Consider the following 21282-nt stretch of genomic DNA (forward strand, 5'->3'; position numbering starts at 1 on the left):
GATAGGGGCACGCTTAAGGTGTGATCGCTATAACTTTCAACATTACCCTATGGTATTATGATCATGGGCTGGTGTCAGTGACTGAAATCTCAAGATTTTCAAATTGGCCTTCAAGGTAACTGTTAGTCATTCATTGTTTTATTGGAAAGATCTAACCTAGTGAACAAACCATGCGCAAACAAAAGTTCTTAGCTATAAAGTTGTTTAAATGTTGCTGCAGGTCTGTGTATTAAACATAAACATATTTTGCTTCTTTAGGACTGTAATAAATCATTGTTTTCCATTTTGATTTTTGGGTAAGTTTACACATAGCCTTGAAAAGGAACCCACATTGCACAGCTATTGTGGGAAAAGTCACTGATTTGTAGATAGGGGCAGAAAGAAGCCACTGAACCACGTCATGAGAGGAAACCGAATCTAACCGAATCCAAACGAGCGTGAGCAGGCAGGTGGGTCGGGAAGGTAAGTATTTGGCCGAAATCTTCAGGAAAAAGCACACCAGCTCAATGGAGACTGGTAAGGGAATCTGGTTTTGTAGATACTCTTCAGCTGCATGGGAAACACTGGACTAGGTGTCTGACCCACATAAAATGTAAGGAATCACGAGAAACGAGACTGACCAGTGCAAGCTATGACAGAGAATCAACAAAAACAGTAATTATAGCAATCTGAACAGTATACTTTCTTGTAGTGAATTCCAAAAAATCTTGGCCACAATGGAAGCAATGGAATTCAGTTTAGCTGTCACAGTCCGGGTGAGTCACCAGTGTTTTTACACCAACTGTTCCTTCCCTTGGGAGGAGCATTCAGTCAGTACACCTGCCACTGTCACCTGTGCAAGATCTGGGCAAATCTGCAGCCAGTATTTAAAACCAGCATTCACATCTCTTCTTCGCCAGTTTGTCAGCTAACCAATTACCTTGGATTCACCATTAACTCTAAGTACAGTTGTATACCTACCTGGACACTGGTCACCCTCTGTAACTCCTCACGCTGCTCCAAGCTCACAGGCTAACCATCCCTCACCTGCCTGCCCTCCTGCCACCCATTTCTCTGGACCATTGGATTCATCAAGTTGGACTCTCTGTACTGACCTGTCACTGGACACTCACCCGGCCTTCTAGACCTCCGCTTGCGCCATACCACTCTGTTTACCACTGTGCCCTGAGGGACTGCTAGCGAGACCCTCCCTGTGTTTGCTTTTGTGTTAATATAATAAAGAGTTTTGAACCTTTATCGTTGCTTTTTGTACCTGCTTCCACATCTGGGTCCACATATGCATACTGGCCCCTGGGCCCCTTAACATTAACCTTCTTTAAAAGGCAACTTAGTTTGACCATTAACAGTTATGAAAGCTCTTACCTTACCATAAGACTCCGTTCATAATAAAGTGACTCAAGGAATATGACAAGTAGTCCATATAACACGATTTATTATAAGCTTAAAAAAAAAAACCCCCAACAACTAATAAAACAAAAACACCAATGGATGTTGATCTTGACAATATGAGTCAGAGACCTGAATAGTATATCTGGGTAAGTTTTTATAGCCTAAAAGGCTCAGATAGGTTGCACCAGCTGATGATGTTTCAATGCCACAAAATGATCACTGCAGAATAGCCCAGACCTTTTTTGGAGACAATGGGAGGAGCATCACACAGTGTTGGCATCCAAAAATAAAATGGTAAATAAAGACAAATATGTGCTGGAGAACAAGGATATTACTTCTTGTTTATATTATTGCCTTGTGTGGCTTTCAGCTGACTGATAATGTTCATTTATGTCTACTTGCATCCTAATTCACTGTGGTTTTGGTAAGCTGTTTCAAAATGTGTTTACACATTTGAGAATCTCTTGTTCCAACTGAAAAAAGCATCTGCTCCAGAAAATTTATGCAAACATTTATCTCACCTTTTTCTAATTTGACTTGGGGAGGCAACCAAATTACCACTTGTTTTCCCAGTGCCCTTTCCCTTCATCCTACATTTCCACTTCTCAACCTTGATGACAGATATGTTTTTCTTCACAGGGAGAGAACTGAGTGGGAGGATAGTACCTTTCACAAAGGGGAGCTAAGTCACAAACACCACAGTGACAAGTGTATTCACAAAACATAAGTTGTCAGTGGCTGGACATGTGTTTTCAGTGTCACAGAGAAAAATAACATCCTCTCCAAGGCTTATTGTTTTCTTTTAAGATCTGATGGCTGAGAGGGAAGATTCATGTTCTACTTGAGGACAAAATGGACTAAAGATACTGCTGTTGAAAAGCCAAAAATGAACATGTGTTGTTTTCTGGGGATGAGAAAATACATTTAGTTTTTCCACTTGTCCATAAGTTTGGCTTGTGTTGAGTTGAGATGATGCTGGCACTCCGAAGAAACAGATGCCTTTGATTAGCTGCCATTTCTCCTCTGTGACATCATACAAACATATTCCTGCTTCCTCCCATGGGTGATTGCAGGTCCAATTTTTTTTTTACTTTTTTTGCCAGTGATGTGCACAGTGTGTGTGACAGAGAATGATAAACAGGGAGATTAAACACAAAATAGGACAATGAAATTGAGGATGCATGACAGGGGAAAAGTGAAAGATTTCTGTTCCAGGAGGAAGAGACCTTATCTAAAAAAAAAAGGTTTTATACTTACTCGCAGGAATAAAAATTCAGGTTAGATGGGACTGTGCTGGTCAGGCAGACCGGTCCAGTAGATTAAAGCAAGACATCTGGCTTTGATGCTTCTTCTGCTCTATGGTGACTGAAGTGGAGCCGGATGGTTAAGCTGGATTGTTGTTTTGCCCAGTGCTCAAGTGTCCTCTCATCCCTGGATATAGAAGTAATAGCTCTTCCACGCTTTGGATGCGGAACCAGGGGTCATCTTACAGTCATGTTTTACATAAGGCTGTGGTATCAGGACCTTCAGGATTGATGGTATATATCTATGTGCATGCAGTGTGTGGGACTCATGTAATGGGTGGGCACAGATGGAAGTATTGTAATAGATATTGCCCCCCCTCCATAATCTCATGCATTCTTATCATTGTTATGTTATGCGTTCAGTTCTGTATTACTATTTCTGACACATACTGTGATAACTGGCAATATAGCTAGGATACTCTGATCAATGATGATTCCCACGGGTGGTGCTCACGCAGGCACTGAAACGGGCAGCTTCGGGCTCACGCAGGCACTGAATCGGGCAGCCTTGGGGTCCTGTGTGTTCTACTGCACAGATAGCCTGCAGAGCGCAGCTACGCTGAACTGAAGTGCTTGTGTTTTGTATTTGCAGTTGCAAAAGAGCAAGTAAAGAGAACGATTCTGAACTCATGCACGCCTGGAAGTGTCATTTGTCCAAGTGTGCAACAAATATTGGAGGCACCGCTGGGATTATTAACGCCGTGTCCAGCGTGATGAAAATAAGGAAGGGGCGTGGCTACAGCAACCACGATGGACCTCGAGGAGCTGGCAGAGACTGTGTCCCAGACACTCTGGAACCTACAACTCGGCCAACTCAAAGGGGTATGTGCTGAAGCTAAAATCCCTAGTGGAAATGTCACAACAAGACGAGCGTTAATAAGATTAATTACAGAATCGATGGACAAGGTTATTAATGATGAAGAGCAGGATGTTGCGCTCTGCTATCTAAAGAAAATGTTAGAAAGTGTCGACCCAGCGATAGGGAGCTCCAGAAGCACAGAAAGTGGATCAAATCCAACGAGCTCGCCACAGGGGGCTCAGGAAATAAGGGAAGAAGTTGATTTAGCAGAGAGATACGCACAGCTCCAGAGAAACAGCGAAGCACTGCAGGAAGAAATTAGGAGGCTGAGTGGAAGGGTGGAGAGGACACCACCAAATCAACCAACCACCCCACAAAATGTGTTTCTTGTCGCAGCCAACCGCCTTTCGGAAGTGACGATAAGGAGGGAATTCAAAATCTGTGGTCAAATTGGGGAGAAGGGCCAAAAGGACAGACTCTCATACACCAACCTGATGCATCAGATTGACAGAGGTCTGAACAAAGGATACAGTGAAGCGGAGGTTATAGAGGCTGTGGTGAAGTCTGTCAGCCCAGGTTTGAGTCTTAGAGACATGCTTGAGATAAAACGTGACCTCACCCTCCCCCAATTGAAGGCCATATTAAAGGGGCATTTTAAAGAAGATAGCACCACAGATTTGTATCACAGACTAGTGAACGTCACACAAGACAGCCGTGAGTCTCCCCAAAACTTCCTCTTCAGAGCAATTGAGTTAAAAGAGAGGCTGCTGCTTGCATCGGAAGACACGGGGTCCGATGAACAATACAGCCCTGAGCTCATCCAGAAGAAATTCTTGAGGTCGGTCAGTACTGGGCTACTGAGTGACCCTATCAAGTTTCAGCTCAAGCCCTATCTGGATGACCCTCGGGTGACAGATGAAATCCTCATTGATAAGATGAATGAAGCAGCTAGTGTTGAATCAGAAAGACAATTGAAGCAAAAGAAAACTACAGGCAGCAAATCTGTGAAAGTAAATGAACTCCAGACGGAAAGGCCAGCCAGTCAATTGGGTCTGGGTGTAGCCGAAACTAGGTTGGGGACTCAAGAGCAATCAGCTGAAGTGGTGAAATCCAAGAACCGCAGAACACCTGTTGTAGCTGCTTCCCGAGAGTCAGAGCTGCATGAAGCGGTCAGGCTGCTGAGAGAGGAGATGGCTGAATTAAGGAGGAGCATCACCACCCCTCAAGGCCCCACTCGCCCACTAAGAACCAGTGGGAGGAGGGGATGTAAGGCATGCCAGGAGCAGGGAACCAATGAAGGGTGTGAACACTGCTTCAAGTGTGGCCAGCCAGGACACCTCTCCAGAGGCTGTAGAGGGCGAAGGGGGGCAACAGAAAGATCGGAGAGCACTCAAGTGGGAATCCAGACCATCGCCCCTCCCAAATCATTAATTCCCATCCATGCTGAAGCAGATGACAAGTTGCATGAACTGCTTTGGAATCGGATAAGACAGTTGGAGGCAGAATTAGAGCAGAGTGGCAAGGCTAAAGAGACTGTGGGTGCCACGTATGCCAGTCATCTCTCACTACGCTGTCAGGCTAAGCTGAGAGCCCTGATCGGGAAGAAGTGTATGGTGGATTGTTTCTTTGAAGGTGTAGAAACACAAGCATTGTGGGATACAGGCTCACAGGTGACTATCATTAATGAGAACTGGAGGAAGTCCTGCTTTCCACATATCCAACTGAGAAGCACAAGTGAACTCCTAGGTGAGGATGAGGCTCTGGTGGGCAAAGCAGCGAACCAAACACCCATACCCTTCGCAGGTTGGGTTGAGCTAAAATTTAGACTGGGGTCAACTAGAGATCCACAGCCAGAGCTAGTTGTCCCCGTGCTTGTCTCAAAAGAACCAGGAGTAGCAGAGCCACCCATCATTGGCTATAATGTGATTGAGCATTTTGTGAAGGATGGAATGGAGCAGCATCCAGACGTTACACCTGCGGTGGTAAGGGAAGCCTTCTCGATTGATTGTAAGAAAGCGGAAGTGCTAATTAACATCGTGCAGCGCTGCCACAAAAGCGACGAGGAGGGTGTGGTGAAAGTTGGGAGGCAAAAGATAGTGATTCCAGCGGGACAAAGCAGGGAGGTTAAGTGCAGTGTGAGGACAGGTCCCCTTCGCCTGAAACAGGAGGTTCTTTTCGAACCAGAGGACATTTCAAAACTACCAGAGGGGGTTAACCTGAATGAAACTGTCATTGGACTGCAGAGGGGAACCCGGTCCAGGGTGGTTATTCCAGTCACGAATGGCAGCAGCCATGACATCACCCTCCTCCCTCATGCAGTGTTGGGACGGCTACAGCAAGTGAAGGCTATTTACCCAGTAGACGTAAGACCAGTAAGTGCTGAAAACATGGGCAAGTTGACGTGTGCTAGTGAAAACACAGGGAGCACCATCAGCGCCCCAGAACAGCACAAAGGGGAGTATGAAGAGGTGGGCAGATGCAGCCAAGATTTATGGGACCCACCGGTGTCAGTTGATCACCTGACCCCAGATCAGCAGGAGCAGGTGAGAAAAGTCCTGCGTGATGAGTGTGCTGCATTTTCAAAAGATGAGAGCGATGTGGGATGCATCCCCTCCCTGCAGTTAAAGATCAGATTGAATGACACAACCCCAGTAAGACGCACATACATCTCAGTCCCCAAGCCACTCCACAAGGAGGTGAAGGAGTATTTGGAGGACCTGTTGAATAGAGGATGGATTCAGAAATCCCGTTCCCCCTACTCATCGCCCATCGTCTGTGTGCGCAAGAAGGATGGAAGTCTGCGTCTCTGCGTGGATTACCGTGAGTTAAACCGGAAATCCATTCCTGACCGTCACCCCATCCCTCGTGTTCAAGACATGCTAAACAGCCTGACTGGGAGTGCATGGTTCTCAGTGTTGGACCAGGGCAAGGCGTACCACCAGGGTTTCCTGGAGGAGAGTAGCAGACCCCTCACAGCCTTCATCACACCTTGGGGCTTATATGAGTGGGTAAGGATTCCCTTTGGTTTGTCCTCGGCTCCAGCAGAGTTCCAGCGCAGTATGGAAGAGTGCCTGGCAGGCTTGAGGGATGAAATATCTCAGCCATATCTGGATGACAATTTGGTCCACAGCAGATCATTTGAGGACCACCTGCGTGATCTGAGGGAGGTCCTGCGCCGCTACCAAGAGCACGGGGTGAAGCTAACCCCCAAAAAGTGTGAAGTGTTCAAGGACAAGGTGAAATTCTTGGGAAAAATTGTATCCAAAGATGGCTACTGCATGGACCCTGCTGAATTGGCACCAGTGCAAGCACTAAAAAACCGCAAACCTGAGACTGTGGGAGACCTAAGGAAAATGCTAGGTTTCCTGTCATACTACCGCCCCTACATTCCAAACTTCTCACGCACTGCCAAGCCACTATACCAGCTGCTATCGATCGGAAAGAGTCAAGTGATTACTGACAGAAGATCAACGGTAACAAAGCACAAAGGACAGCGGAAAAAAGCAGACCAACGCCACTCAAGCCAGCCAATCACATGGACAGAACAACACCAGGCAGTGCTATGCCAACTGATAGAACACCTGCTGAGTCCACCACTCCTGGCATACCCTGACTTCGAAAGGCCATTTGTGCTGCACTGTGATGCCTCTCAAGAAGGGCTTGGTGCAGTCCTGTACCAGAGACAGCAGGGCCAACTGGTTGTCATTGGGTATGGGTCGAGAACTCTAACAGCTCCAGAAACCAACTACCACCTCCACTCTGGAAAGCTAGAGTTTCTAGCAATGAAGTGGGCAATCTGTGAGAGGTTTCGGGAGTATCTGTACTACGCACCTTCGTTCACAGTGTATACAGATAACAATCCGTTGACCTATGTCCTGACTACAGCGAAGCTAAATGCTACAACACACCGGTGGGTTGCTGAGCTAGCCGATTTTAACTTCTCAATCAAGTATCGGCCGGGAAGGGCTAATGGCGATGCTGATGGTTTATCACGAATGCCGCTAGACATGGAGGAGTACATGCGCACATGCTCGCAGGAAATGAAACCAGAGGTAATCACCCCTGCGACAGAGGTGCTTCAGTTGAAAGCCCATGAAGATGAGCCATGGATGTGTCCAGCTACCATAACCACAGCATGTGCTGATGTAGAGCTTGAACGAGTAATGGCCCCAGTGACACAGATCTCCAAAGAGACACTAAAGAAAGCACAGGAGGATGATCCAGTCATTGGCAGGGTGCTAGAATGTGTTATGACAGGAAAATGGCCCCCTTGGAGAGGAAGAGACAGGGGGGAAGACACTTCCGTTCTAAGCCGGGAAAAGAGTAAGCTGTACCTCGACAAAGATGACATCCTGTACAGGAAATCAGCTGCTCGAGCTCAGCTAGTGTTACCCACAAAATTCCATCAGCTGGTGTACAAGGAGCTCCATGAGGAAATGGGACATCTCGGAGTGGAGCGGACACTCGCCTTGGTCCGTGATCGATTCTATTGGCCACATATGCAAAGACATGTGGAACATTATGTGACTAAGGTGTGCAGTTGCTTGAAACGGAAACGTCCCGGCAAACCAGACAGAGCACCGCTGGTCAACATTGTCACCACATACCCTTTTGAGATGGTCTCAATAGACTTCCTGCATCTGGAGAGTTGTAAAGGAGGATATGAGTACATCCTAGTCGTGATGGATCATTTCACCCGGTTTGCACAGGCATATGCATGCACCAACAAGTCAGCAAGAACAGCGGCAGAAAAGATCTTTGGAGATTTTGTGCTCAAATTTGGATTCCCTGCCCAGTTACACCATGATCAGGGAAGGGAGTTTGAGAACCAGCTGTTTGCCACCCTGGAAAAGTACTGTGGAATCCAGGGGTCACGCACAACACCTTACCATGCAGCGGGGAACGGCCAGGTGGAGAGATTTAATCGGACACTCCTTTCCATGTTGAGGAGCCTGACAGAGGAAGCCAAGGCGGACTGGAAAAACTCCTTGAGCAAAGTGGTGCATGCGTATAACTGCACACGCAGTGAAGCAACAGGATATGCCCCATATTATCTTCTCTATGGCAGAAACCCCCGCCTACCAGTGGACATCATGTTTGGCCTGGTTCCAGGTGACCAGAGTACTTCTCACAGTGATTACGTCCGTAAGTGGAGAAGTAGGATGCAAGAGGCATACAGACTGGCATCAGAAACAGCCCAGAAAGAGAGGAACAGAGCGAAAAAGCAGTATGATCGGAAGGCTCATGGAGTGGAACTGCAACCGGGATGTCGGGTGCTAGTACGGAACTTCAGAGATCGGGGTGGGCCCGGAAAGCTAAGGTCTTACTGGGAGGAGCGAGTACATGTCGTGTTAGAAAGAAAGCACAAAGATAGCCCTGTCTATGCCGTACAGCCAGAGAGAGGACCAGGGAAAGTGAGAGTTCTGCACAGGAACCTCCTACTGCCCTGTGACTTTCTCCCCGTCCAGGAGGAGAAGCTGGAGAAAAACAAGAATGGGAAGGAGGATGCCAAACAACAAAGAAAAGGAAAGACCCAAGAAAAGCAGCAGGAGAGTGACCACGACAGCGGTTCAGAGGATGAGGGTGACTGGGGAATTATCACCACACAAGCTGCGGAATCACCCACCCAGATCAGGAGTCAGCTGAGGGCAGAGGAGTTCCAGCCAGAAGAAGCTAACGGAGAACTGTCAAGTGGTGGTGTCAGCAGCGAGTGCCTAGACGAGGGTGGAAAAGGTGGACTGGAGTCAAGTGCAGAGGAGGAAGAGGCAGGGCGAAGTGAGCTGTCTGGGGAGGAGAACAGAAGAAGTCAAGGACAGGTGTCGTCATCTGATGAAGAAGACGAGGGAGAGCCCAACTCACAGCCAGTTCCCACAAGAAAGTATCCTTTCCGATGCAGAAATCCACCCAAGACATTCACGTATGACACCTTAGGTCAGCCATCAGTCATAAACAGACACAAGTGATGTCCACAGCTAAGAGGAAAAAACTAAGTTCATTGTCACATGTTGAGTTTACTGTGGTGACAGTTTAAACAGAAAGGGAAGTGTTCACAGTAGCAAATGTTAAAAAGAGCAAATTTGACAGAGCAACAACTGCATGTATTTGTTTAATAGTTCACATGAGTTAAACAGGGAATACCAGAACCAGACTAGCTACACATAGAGAGATACTGGCTTGTATGTGAGATATACAGCAGTAAATGTGTGTCTGTGTAAAAGGTTACATGGTAGAGTGATAGGTCTACACCTTCAGCCGGATACAGAGCACGCCTGAGTGGCGGAGAGACTTTACAGACATTGCCTGGCCAGTAGTGTCTGTTGCTGGTACATGACATGAAGGGGGAGATGTATGTCATGCCAAAGACTGTTACCGGACAGAACGTATCTTGAGAGGCTGACTCCCAGTGAAGCTACTGCTGTAACCTTCTGTTGAAGACATGCATTCTGGAAAAAATCTCTAATGTCAGGATGACATTCATTTTTGGAGGGGAGAGTGTGGGACTCATGTAATGGGTGGGCACAGATGGAAGTATTGTAATAGATATCGCCCCCCCTCCATAATCTCATGCATTCTTATCATTGTTATGTTATGCGTTCAGTTCTGTATTACTATTTCTGACACATACTGTGATAACTGGCAATATAGCTAGGATACTCTGATCAATGATGATTCCCACGGGTGGTGCTCACGCAGGCACTGAAACGGGCAGCTTCGGGCTCACGCAGGCACTGAATCGGGCAGCCTTGGGGTCCTGTGTGTTCTACTGCACAGATAGCCTGCAGAGCGCAGCTACGCTGAACTGAAGTGCTTGTGTTTTGTATTTGCAGTTGCAAAAGAGCAAGTAAAGAGAACGATTCTGAACTCATGCACGCCTGGAAGTGTCATTTGTCCAAGTGTGCAACAAGTGCATTCTTGTGGTGTCACATTGCTTTTTGAGGGACAGGTTGTCAAGTTGCCAGCAACTCATTTGCATAGATTTGAGGTCTAGGCTATGGAAATCAGGCTGCTAAAACTTTGAAACTAGCAGTTTTCAATTTCAAGAAAGACAGACTGAGTCTTTGCAAAATGTGTTACTTGCGTTAACTAAAATACATTTTCCCCACACTGTTCTGTGTCTGAATGGCACAGCAAAAACAGCAAACGTTTGATATTGAATTAATGTAACTATGTTAAACCCATGGTCGTCTAAGAACCTTTAAAAGCTTTAATTATAACAGGAGTAAAATAAAATATTTTTTATATTTATATTATAATTATTTTATTTTAATCTTCTTCTTCAGATTTCGTCTCTGATTTTTGTGGATGATGTGATTCTGCAACCTTCACTGAATGACAACCTCCAGTTTGGACAGTTTGCAGATGAGTATGAAGTGGCTGGGAAAAGAACTACCAGTGCCCAGTTGGTGTTGGGAATGAGCTGCTGCCCCAAATTTAATTTCTTAAAGTATCCTATGAGGGAAGTAAAAGATTGACAGAGGAAGTGTTGCAGCACCTGTCTGTTGTCGTAAAGAAATAACTGTTATGAAAACAAAGCTTTTCTGTTTACTGGTTGATCTACATTCCTACCCTCACCTATATCCAAAAGCTGTGTGTATAAACCAAAAGAAAGCTTTCTTTTGGTCAAAAGGGTGTCTGAATGCCCACCAGAGATTGGATTAAGAGCTAGGTTGATTCACGAGGGGTTCAGAGCAGAGTCAGTACTTCTCTACATTAAAAGGAAACATTTGAGATTGTTGGGGCATCTGACTAGAATGCCTCTTAGATGAGGTGTTTTGGGCATGTGAGACTGGGAGGAGCCCCAGGGGCAGAGGAGGACATAAAAGAGAGATTCTATCTCTCAGCTAGTTTTAGTTTTCCTCTTTGTCTATGCTGCCCTCTGCAAGCTGAACCCAGATAAGTGGTATAAAATGGATGGATGGATGAAAACAGTAGAAAAAAAACACCCCAGTGATAATGAAAATAAAAGTGCTCTTCACTAAAAAATTCACATATATCAAACGGAAAAGTCAGTAGCCTATAATGTGTTGTTGTAGGTTTGATCCCTGACTTCTTATGTATTAACAAAGAAGGAAGACTTTAAATAATAAAATTTGTTCTTGTGTAGATATGATAAAGTATATTTACATAGCAAAATGAACTGCCTGCAGCAGAGTAATTATTATTATTATTTTTTTTTTTAGAAAAGTTGAAAGTTTCAAATAATTTTTGAAAGCAGCCTTCAGGTGATTTTCTATCATCTATAATGGAAAATAAATGTAAGAAATAAAACAGACATTAAGAGCCAGTGCCTGCATGTTGTAAATGAAGTGCTTTCATGGTTGTATTAAAAATGATTCAGAAATAATGTATCTTATCACATTTAATAAACCTCAGGGGCATAGTGTGCCTTGATTTTTAAGAACACTTTTAGTAGAAAAGGGAAATCTTTCTACATGACAAGTTGACCAATTTATTTAGTTTGTGTTTATTTTTAAGTCATCTTTAGTTTAGAAGATCAATAAATGCATCTACACAAGCACCGAAGATGAATTCTGCTTCTGAAATATCAGTAGTTGATAAATTCATTCTCTCTTGCTGTAGGACAGCATGAGTAATCACACGTTATCTGCATTAGACACATTAATGGCTGATATTTACAGAGAACATCACACAGAAATGTGTCATCATCTAGTCAGGTCTGGGTGATAAAGTCTTATTTATTTTTCTTAGTTAACACCAGCAAAAGTAAGAAAGATAAATCAAGACAGTAAGGTCATAAGCTGGATGTCATGGCATACTTTATACAGACTATTTGCCAATGTTGATTGAGTTACCTGCACATCAATGAAGAACACTTTCACTGACAGGATTAATCACTCTTCTGCTGTTAGCAGTGCTTATTTGTGTGCTGTCTTCTTGCTGCTGATGATGTTGAGGGGCATTAAAGTCTGAGAAAATTAAGGCCATCAACGCATGTGTCATGCAGAGTGGCTGATTGCAGAATTCCCACATCAGGGAGCAAAGTCCATTACCATTAGTTATCCACCGATATGTGCTGCTGAGAGTCACGGATGATGGAAGGAGGGGATGCCGAGGAGGAAAAGGCAAGAGGGGGTGAGATGGAGACAAGCTAGGCAAGACACAACAGAGTGGGAAAAGAGAGTTCAATAGAGCAAGCTAGATTGAAAAGAAAAGGCGCAGACACATACATAGCTAGTGAGGGGAGAAAGTGAGAACAAAAAAGTACTATTGATTGTCGCCTCTGCACCTGCCATACTGAAAGGAAAAAGTACCAGACAAAATGAAATGTCATCATTTGGGAAGAGACTGGCAGGTTCCCTGACTCATCTCCCGCAAGGGCCACTCCGGCTGTCATCCACCATTCCCTCCAACATTCATCTCCACTTACCTAGAGCGAAATTCATCTGACGGAAGCACATGCAAAAGAAATAATAGTGGACTAACATCAATCACTTCACACACAGGGAAGAAGTCTTTGTGTTCACTTTCCTAGGTGATAAACAACAAGGCTGACTTTCTGGGAGACTAACACTTTCTTTTGTTTATTGTGCTGATGGTCATGCTTCTACTTTGACATGCACAACCTTCACAGCAGTCATATTTAAGGAAGTATTGCCCTTATGCCAAGGCCTGAACCAGAGGGAACAAGAGAAGGTGTGTTTATAAGTCACACACTAATTTTGAAATAGTCAGTGTAGTAAATCAGTTTTACCAGTGGAATGGTTGCATAGCATGACGAGTATAAGCACTGTTGTTATGGTTACCTACAGTTCAATTTTTCCTTATCACGCATCATTAACAGGATGAAAAGCATTCCTTCTAGGTTCTTTCAAGCTGTTTTTCAAATGAACTTTTTTTGTAGCCAATTTTCCATCTCCCGGAAAAAGAAATATATATATGTGAGAGAGAGAGAGAGAGAGAGATTTACACACATGCACACATATATACTGGGAATAGTATATTGTCTGCTGATTTGAAATGAATCTGCGTGGGATGGTCAGTTTTACCAATTTAGACCCATTAGCCAAACCATAAAAATCCAGATGCAGATGCTACAGCTAGACAGATAGATGCTAATAAAAAGCAAACCTTTATTCAAGCTGAAGACAAAGTCCAAATCTCAGAATCTATAAGAAAAGCAGCAATCCAAATATTAGAACTGATTGAGAGCACACACAGAAAACATTAGTGCAACATAACAAGGACAAAGGGAGGCTTTATATACACAAAAGGAAGATTAGGGAAATGGGAACCAGGTGGGTAAACATATAGGTGCAAGCAATCAAGGGATAACAAGATAAAGAAGAACGACCAAATGCAAGACAAGGGACAAAAGACTACCAAAATAAAAATAAGAAAAATGACATAACACATAGATGGAGACTAAACAGGAAGACACAGGGACACAGTAGAGGCTGGATAAACAAAAAGTCCATCCATCCATCCATCCATTTTCTTCTGCTTATTTGGGGCCAGGTACAGCAACCTGCGTGGTACTAATTCTCATACCTGCCATTTCACACTTGTCTGTGAACTGCTCCAGTGTGAGCTGGAGGCCACTGCCTAATGAAGCTAACAGAGCCACACTGTCTGGAATAAGCAGAGATCAGAATCTGAGGCCACGAAGATGCAAGCCTTCTGCTTGTTGTCATGTGCAGTTATGAACACCCTTATGTTTGAAAGTGTTCGTTAGGGACAAATTGTGGTTTGCGCAAGGTTCAGGAACAAAACACCTCTCGGGTTCAGATCAGTGAGGCTATTCCTCCCAATTACACCTCTTCAGGTGTCACTGTTATTGGCATCATGAGTGTTGGAGCCTCCCAATAAGATGCCAGTCTTCAGGTTGAGCACATTTTGATCACCCTACCCAGAAACTCTAAGAAGGCTGGGTATTCTGAACTGTTGTTTGGTGCATAACAGATAACCCATTCTCCAACCTAAAGGCATAGGGAACCAACCCTCTCTTCCACGGGTAAAAACAGAGTGCAGCCCCTCTCCAGGAGACTGGTTTTAAAGCCTAACCTGTGGGCTGAGATGACCCCAACTATAGTTAGCCAGTATCTCTCAAACTCGCACACAGCAACAGGTTCTTTCCCCACCAAAGACGTGACGTTCCATGTCATAATCGTCAGTCTTAGTAGGTATTAGGTATTGGTCCGCCAGGGTCTCTGTCCTGGACTGTCACCCAACACACACTGCACCTGACCCCTGCCGGCAGTGGAGCTTACAGGAGGGCGGGCCCATGTCTCCCTGGCTCCAGGGTGTAGCCTGGGTAACCTTATCCTAAGCAGGGTAACTATTTGCTTGCTCTTGCACTCAAAAGGGTTGTCTGAATCTTTTCCTGGTCCTTTACCCAGGACCAATTTGGCATGGGAGACTCTACCAGGAGGCAAAAGTCCCCTGACAGCATAGCCTGTGGGATCCTTAGGATTCCAGACCCCTCCACCACAATAAGGCAGCGATTCGTGGAGGGGTAAACAACAAAAAAACAAAGAAAATCCTCAAATAAATATAAGCACAGCTATAATCATGAATAGGATGAGAACTCAAACCAAGCAGGAAATAACTTTTATGAGAAAAATACAAAATTCTAAACATCACACCACAAAAAACACAGGTTCTACGGTTCTAGGTTTGACTCTTCTTATTTTAAAAAGATACCATGTTGAAAAAAATGTATCAAAGTATATATGAAAATAACCATACTCCTGATCTATTACCACAGTAAACTCCTTCTGCTTATATACTTGCTTCTCTTACTGCAGCGTGACATTCAATTTAAACATTAGGGCCCCAGAAAAGCAGACTACATTTACTTTTCCAAGTTAATTTTTTAAAACCTGTTTTTAAGGACTTACGGCAAATAATAACTTGCTGATACACCTTACTAACCAACCATTAGTTTTTTAGATCTTCCATATTATCCAAATATGGTCTTATTAAAAAAAACGAAACTAAATCAAAAACAGCTCATCACTTTCCACTGGGAAAAAAAAGACCTTTTACTTTATAAGATAGGCATATTAGTTTTATTATTTGTTCCAACTGTGGATTTCTTGGATGTAGAAACATTTATGACTGTCTAATTTTGTTTAAAACTACACTTAATAGATGCAATCTAAAATGTAAAGGGGCTTGGATTCATAAAAAAGGACTGTTGAACTCCCAACTTAGTGGCCATTATATAAATCTATGTAATACCACTTTGCCTTCTCAGTTTTTGTATTTTATCTTTGCACTTCTCTCTACCTGAAAAGCTCTTTAGTTGGATGGCAGTGTTTTCCTCCATCATTTTCAAGGACCTCTACACAATGACACTGGAAAGGAAATAGTGTCTCTTCATTGTCGGAACCAATGCAAATGTCTCCTTTTAATCTCTGCAGGAATGAAAGTGTTTTCACACTGATTCTTGACCCCTTTCGGCTGTCAGATATTTAAGCAAGCTGAGTTTTTGTTTTCACCTGCACAGCTTTCTCTGACAATGTCACGCTGGGATAGGAAGATAAGGAGAGGGAAGGTTGAGGGTATATGGCTCTAACATCCCTCCTGTCTGCTTCACTTGATTTCAATTTGGAATCTACTGGAAACAGGCATTCTTTTCTGGGCTGATATTACCATGTGCAGTTTACTGATATCTTTAATGGAGATAGGTACCTGGCTCATCAGCACTGACTAATTTTGAGTGAGCGTGAGATTTTATTTAAGAGAACCAGGAAAAATGTACGTGTTTTTTCTTCGACACACTCTAAAGCTATAAAAAAAATGCAAACAGTTGCATCTCCTCATTGACCTGGAGGCTTTACTGCTGGAAATGTCAGAATTGCATGGGCTCATGTTTTTTACAACATTTTTTTTATGTTTGGCTCATAACAATATGTTGGTGAAAAAGACAGATTTACATCTCTTTCTTTAATATCACAGATCCTTTACTGCACTTCATTATATTTTTACATGTTTGATTCAGAATCACCAGAGTCAAAAAGAAGGTTTGTATTTAGTTAAAATTTGGCTCAGTTCAGGAATGTGGCCACTCTTCCACATGCCAAAGATGAACATAAAGGTCAAGAAGCTACCTCCCTATTATTTCAATGTTTGTTGTACATGGGAAGCTGGAAGTGAGAAAAGCATATCAGCAAGGGACCTGTATTCTTCAGAACAGAGCAGGTATTGGTAGTGGTAATAGATATCGCACTGAGGTTGTTAAACACAATATAACAAGGAAATGCTTGGGTGGAGATGGCTTCCAAAGCGGCTTACAGGTGCAGAGCACTTTAGACAAACTTAAGTCACTTTAATATGACTGATCTTTTTTCAAATTCTGGAACATTTTCAGCTTACATATTTGTACCTCTGGAACACACACAGGATCTTCTGCAGTGTCAAAATACTAATTTATGCAATTTATGCAATTTATGTTTGTGTGGGTCACTGATGTCAACCAGATCAGGTCATTTCTGCTAAATTTCCTCTACAGAGGCCTCAGGAGCTCTGTGCTGACCGTTTCACCCTTGGAGAACCTATAACTGTGTGCTTCAGGTTGCTGCCTTTGACGTTGAAAACTGGATGCTTAAACTAAACACTCATCATAAGCAATTTAACCTTTCATTCCTTGAAGTTTTCACACCTCTTGAGATTTACAATATCAAATATCTTGAGCCACTCATATCTTTGTATTTTGACTTTCCTGTTATTTTTAAAAAAGTGGTCCTGAGCAATAGTTCTCAGTTCTCAAGCCTTTTGAAAGTTCTTTATACTTCGTCTTTTTTTCCACTCATTTTCAGTCCAGTCCTTGTCCCTAAACATTTACAGAGGATCTGAGGAAAATTAACAAGTGAAGGAAAGAAACAACGCAACAGACCTAAAAAACTGTCTGCAGCAGATGAACAGTATCTGAAAGTCATGTCAGATACACCAGCGATCTTGCACAGGACCTGAGAGATGCATCTGCAGCAATTTACTGTTTGCTGAAGTGTCATCAGAAATTGTCAGCATGGGCGGGCATCAACAGGGCATTCTTAAGGAAGGGAATTGGGAAGAAAAGGCTGAAATGTGTCAAATTACACAAAAACTGCTCAGTAATGTCTCCAAATCAAAAAAAAAAATTGTCCATTTCTTTGGAGGAGGTCAGGATAGAGAGACCAGGGATGTCTGGATAGAAACACACAGTGGAATGCTACCGTCATGGACCAGCGTCCGCAGAGTCCGGACCTCAGCTTTATTGAAGCTGCATGGGATCATTTTGACAGACAAACAGAACAAAAGGTAGCCAACATCCAAGGATTTTTGAATATAATTCAAGAAGCCTGGAGAACTATTTCTAAAAACAAATTAAAGAATGCTTGCCTAAGAGAGTTCAGGCTGTGGTGGAGAATAAAGGTGATCATATCAAATATTGACCTTCTAGTCTGTTAGAGGGCTGTTAGTGGGCTCAAGAATTTTACACAGCAATGTATTTCTTGATTTCTGCTGCAACATTTGGCTAATAAGGATATAATTTGGTGTAAATAACATGAAAGCATAGACCCACCTTGCCTTTTATCAGTAGTTGCTGGTGGTGTAATGGCATGGTGAAATTTACTGACACACTTTGGGTTTTTTAGGACCAAATGAACACCATATAAATGCCACAGCCTACCTGAGTATTATTGCTGATCATGTCCATCACTTTATGACCACAGTGTACCCATCTTCTGATGGCTGCTTCCAGTATGATAATAAAGCACCATGTCACAAAGCTCAAATCATTTCAAACTGGTTTACTGAATATGAAAATAAGTTCACTGCACTCAAATGGCCTCCACGGCCATCAGATCTCAATTTAATAAAGCCCCTTTGGGATGTGCTGGAATGGGAATTTCTCATCATAGATTTTCAGCTGACAAATCTGCAGCAACTGTGTGATGCTATCATATGAAAATAATCCAAAGTCTCTGAGGAAGGCACTTCTCAAGGCACAAGAGGGTCCAACTCAATACTCACAAGGTTTACCTAGCAAAATGGTTTTGACTCTGTGTGTGTATATGTGTGTGAAAATATAAATTAAACGCTGCTTTATGGTTCTCTTTTATTGCTTGAAACACACAGCACAGGATGTTTACGCTGCTGAATTTGGGTTTGACATTTACTTAAAGTGTAGGCTGTGTGGTATCAGCCTATACCACATTTCTAGGCTGTTGTTTTCTGATTTCTTGCTATGCTTTGGTATCATTTTCTCAAGTCGCAGATTTTCAAAAGGGTTGGCAGCAGAAATATTCCATAATATGCTTAAGGAAAACATAGTAAAGAGTGCTATTTACAGTTTGAAATTCATTGGTCTGTGCTCTTTGTAATCTTGATCAGTTTCTTCATGGCATTACTTCTGAGCCAGGAGTTCAGCTGGAGGTGATGGTTGTTGACAGGAACAAGGAGTAACACTCTCATTAAAGCCTTTTTGACATCAAGGTGACAGTGCTCGCAAATACTACTGGTCAACTTCCGGTTGATCTTTCAGCACCCGTGTTTTTAACAAGGGTGTCATGTAAAGGTCGTTTCAAACAGAAAGCAGGCAAGAGCCCGAGACTAAACTTCACAAATATTATTATGTAACACTGAACAAAAATATGCAGCACAATGTCTTAGTCATTGCTCTCACTGCTTAGCATTGGCTGTATCAGGGCAAACAGCATTTCATACCTGATTTCAATTAATTTACCTGCAACTCTACATCTCAAATCACACACCCACAGAAGAAATGCAATAATTCTTCATTTTGGCAGGGACCATATCATCTTTGAGAGTCCCCCCTCTCAAAACTACTATAATATTAATAGAATTGTAAGCTATGGACTATTCAACTCATAAAAAAAAAAAAATGCAATTAATAAATTGAGTAAAGCTCTGTAACCATTATATATTTTACTTTATTATTATTAATGACATATTTTAAATTAAGCATCTTAAAAAATAAAACAAATTAAGTGCAAAAATCTGTGACGTGTATCATTCTGTTTAAGCAGCTGCACTTAGTATCAGTGGTTTACAAATGTATTTATTTGACATTTAGCAAACAAGAGATTCAGAGTTCCCTTGTGAATAAGCGAGCAGCTAAAAGTAGTCCGGGTCTTCGATCTGTTCTCTTCCTTTTTTTAAAATATTAAATACTTGTTTGTGTTTTTGGTTTGTTCACATATTTCTCCTGCGTCTTTTACCCAGTGCCATTGTCACCCACTGTTTTCACATGTGTGATCGTTGTCACCCGTGTCCACTTCCCTGAAATCCTTATCCGTTTGCAAGCCGTCTTATCCTTCCTTTAATTTGTTGCACTTCATGCATGCATTACTTCATCTCTCTCACCACGGATACAAGCCATCAGAGGACTGAAAGTTATTGGGGGCACAAAGCAGTCTGTGCCAATGGTGACAAAGATAAGAGACATGTGTGAGATCATCAACAAAACATAGTAATAATAGACATGAGGATGTTGAAATTGTAACTCCAAAAATGCATTTATTTCATACATGCACTAAAAGCCCGCATAAGGACACTTTAATTCATGTGCTTCTTCATGTTTTTTCATTTGGCTTTGCTGCCGCACTCTATTTATTTGCTGTCATTCCAATTTCTTTGTGATTTCCTTTCAGGAAAGCCAAAAGCCAAAAAAAAATGTGTGATCAAATTGGCAGAGATGTTTTCTTTATATCCATGAGCTTTGCCTATTGGGAGGCTTTGTCTGACACTTTACAGTTTTTCTTTCACAGGTGCCTTCTGATGATGTGCACAGTGCATGAGGATAATTTAAACATGAGCTTTTGTGACTGTTTCTGTGGCCCTCCATACTGCTGTGCATTATTAAATGAGGGGAAGAATCGAGGTGAGAATTAAGGTAAAACCTCAGACCACAAAATCTTCCAAGCATACTGCCTGTGTTTGTGTGTGTGTTGTATTAAAGTGTATGAATGTGCCATCATTCACGGCACTCGCTCTGGTGGCCACGGAGGGTTAGGGGGTGGAGCTCTGGTCAGCCATTGATAAGGAAGCCCAGTGACAAGAACCGTATGCCACTTGTAGATAAAATAACAGAACAAAGGGAGACAAAAAATAGAGAGGAGACTAAAAAAACACTGATTTTGTAACCGTGGTGACTCTGAATCAAGGTTACAGCGTGCAGGGGCAGACACATTTCCAGACACTGTAACAGGATTAGTTTCACCATAGAGTCTAATGCAGCTTTGTATGTGTTGTAGTTTGTGTGTTTGCCTGTGACTGAGGATGCAAGCATCCCCCAAATGCTCACACAAATAAACACTTGCCGTGGTCAGACCTTTTTTTTAATACTTTTATTAGATCCCAGAGCATGTGTTTACATGCCATTTGCATAAAAAGCAAACAAACAAAACATACTCACACACACAAAAAAAAGAACAAAACCCCCTGTATCATATAAGTGTAAATGCCACATTAACATTCCCTGCCACACATTGATTTAACTCCTTTGGCTTTGCTGGAAACAATCCTGACTGGTGACAAATACGTCTGCAGCATTGAGGCAAATTAGAACAGTCCAGAAGTAATCATAGCACGCCTGGGAAGAAAACTAGACAAATAAATGGGACTGAAGTAGATCTGAGTCTAGCAGAAAGTCCCAAGTTACACCAGCACCTGGAATTTAAGAAACATGTTTATTTGTTCTTTAACACAGAACTTTTGTCACAGTCCCTGTGAAGATATCTGACACTTTTCACTAGTAAAGTGGTCGCAAAAGAGCCTGTCTGAGGCTGGGATGATGTGGAGGAGCAGGTGGCGGAAAGACAT

General features: G+C 42.9%; 1 protein-coding gene and 1 long non-coding RNA gene across 2 annotated transcripts; both read left to right on the top strand.

Annotated features, from left to right (window-relative positions):
• The first annotated feature begins 2958 nt into the window (after window positions 1-2958).
• On the top strand, window positions 2959-11179 carry LOC308404186. The gene is made up of 3 exons (XR_013973082.1): window positions 2959-3151; window positions 3184-3515; window positions 10773-11179. It is a non-coding gene; the product is annotated as an uncharacterized lncRNA (long non-coding RNA).
• LOC308404969 (uncharacterized protein) lies at window positions 3565-10318 on the top strand. Its single transcript, XM_080895300.1, has 2 exons — window positions 3565-10185; window positions 10218-10318. The coding sequence occupies exon 1, from the start codon at window positions 3591-3593 to the stop codon at window positions 9453-9455; it is 5865 nt and encodes a 1954-aa protein (XP_080751426.1). The 5' UTR covers window positions 3565-3590; the 3' UTR covers window positions 9456-10185; window positions 10218-10318.
• Window positions 11180-21282: the final 10103 nt, after the last annotated feature.

This window comes from Rhamphochromis sp. 'chilingali', assembly GCF_963969265.1.
Source record: "Rhamphochromis sp. 'chilingali' genome assembly, chromosome: 10".
Lineage (NCBI taxonomy): Eukaryota > Metazoa > Chordata > Actinopteri > Cichliformes > Cichlidae > Rhamphochromis > Rhamphochromis sp. 'chilingali'.

What these genes read in the sequence shown, in the direction of transcription:
- LOC308404969 (XM_080895300.1), top strand. Translation starts at nt 3,591, where the DNA reads ATGGACAAGGTTATTAATGATGAAGAGCAGGATGTTGCGCTCTGCTAT.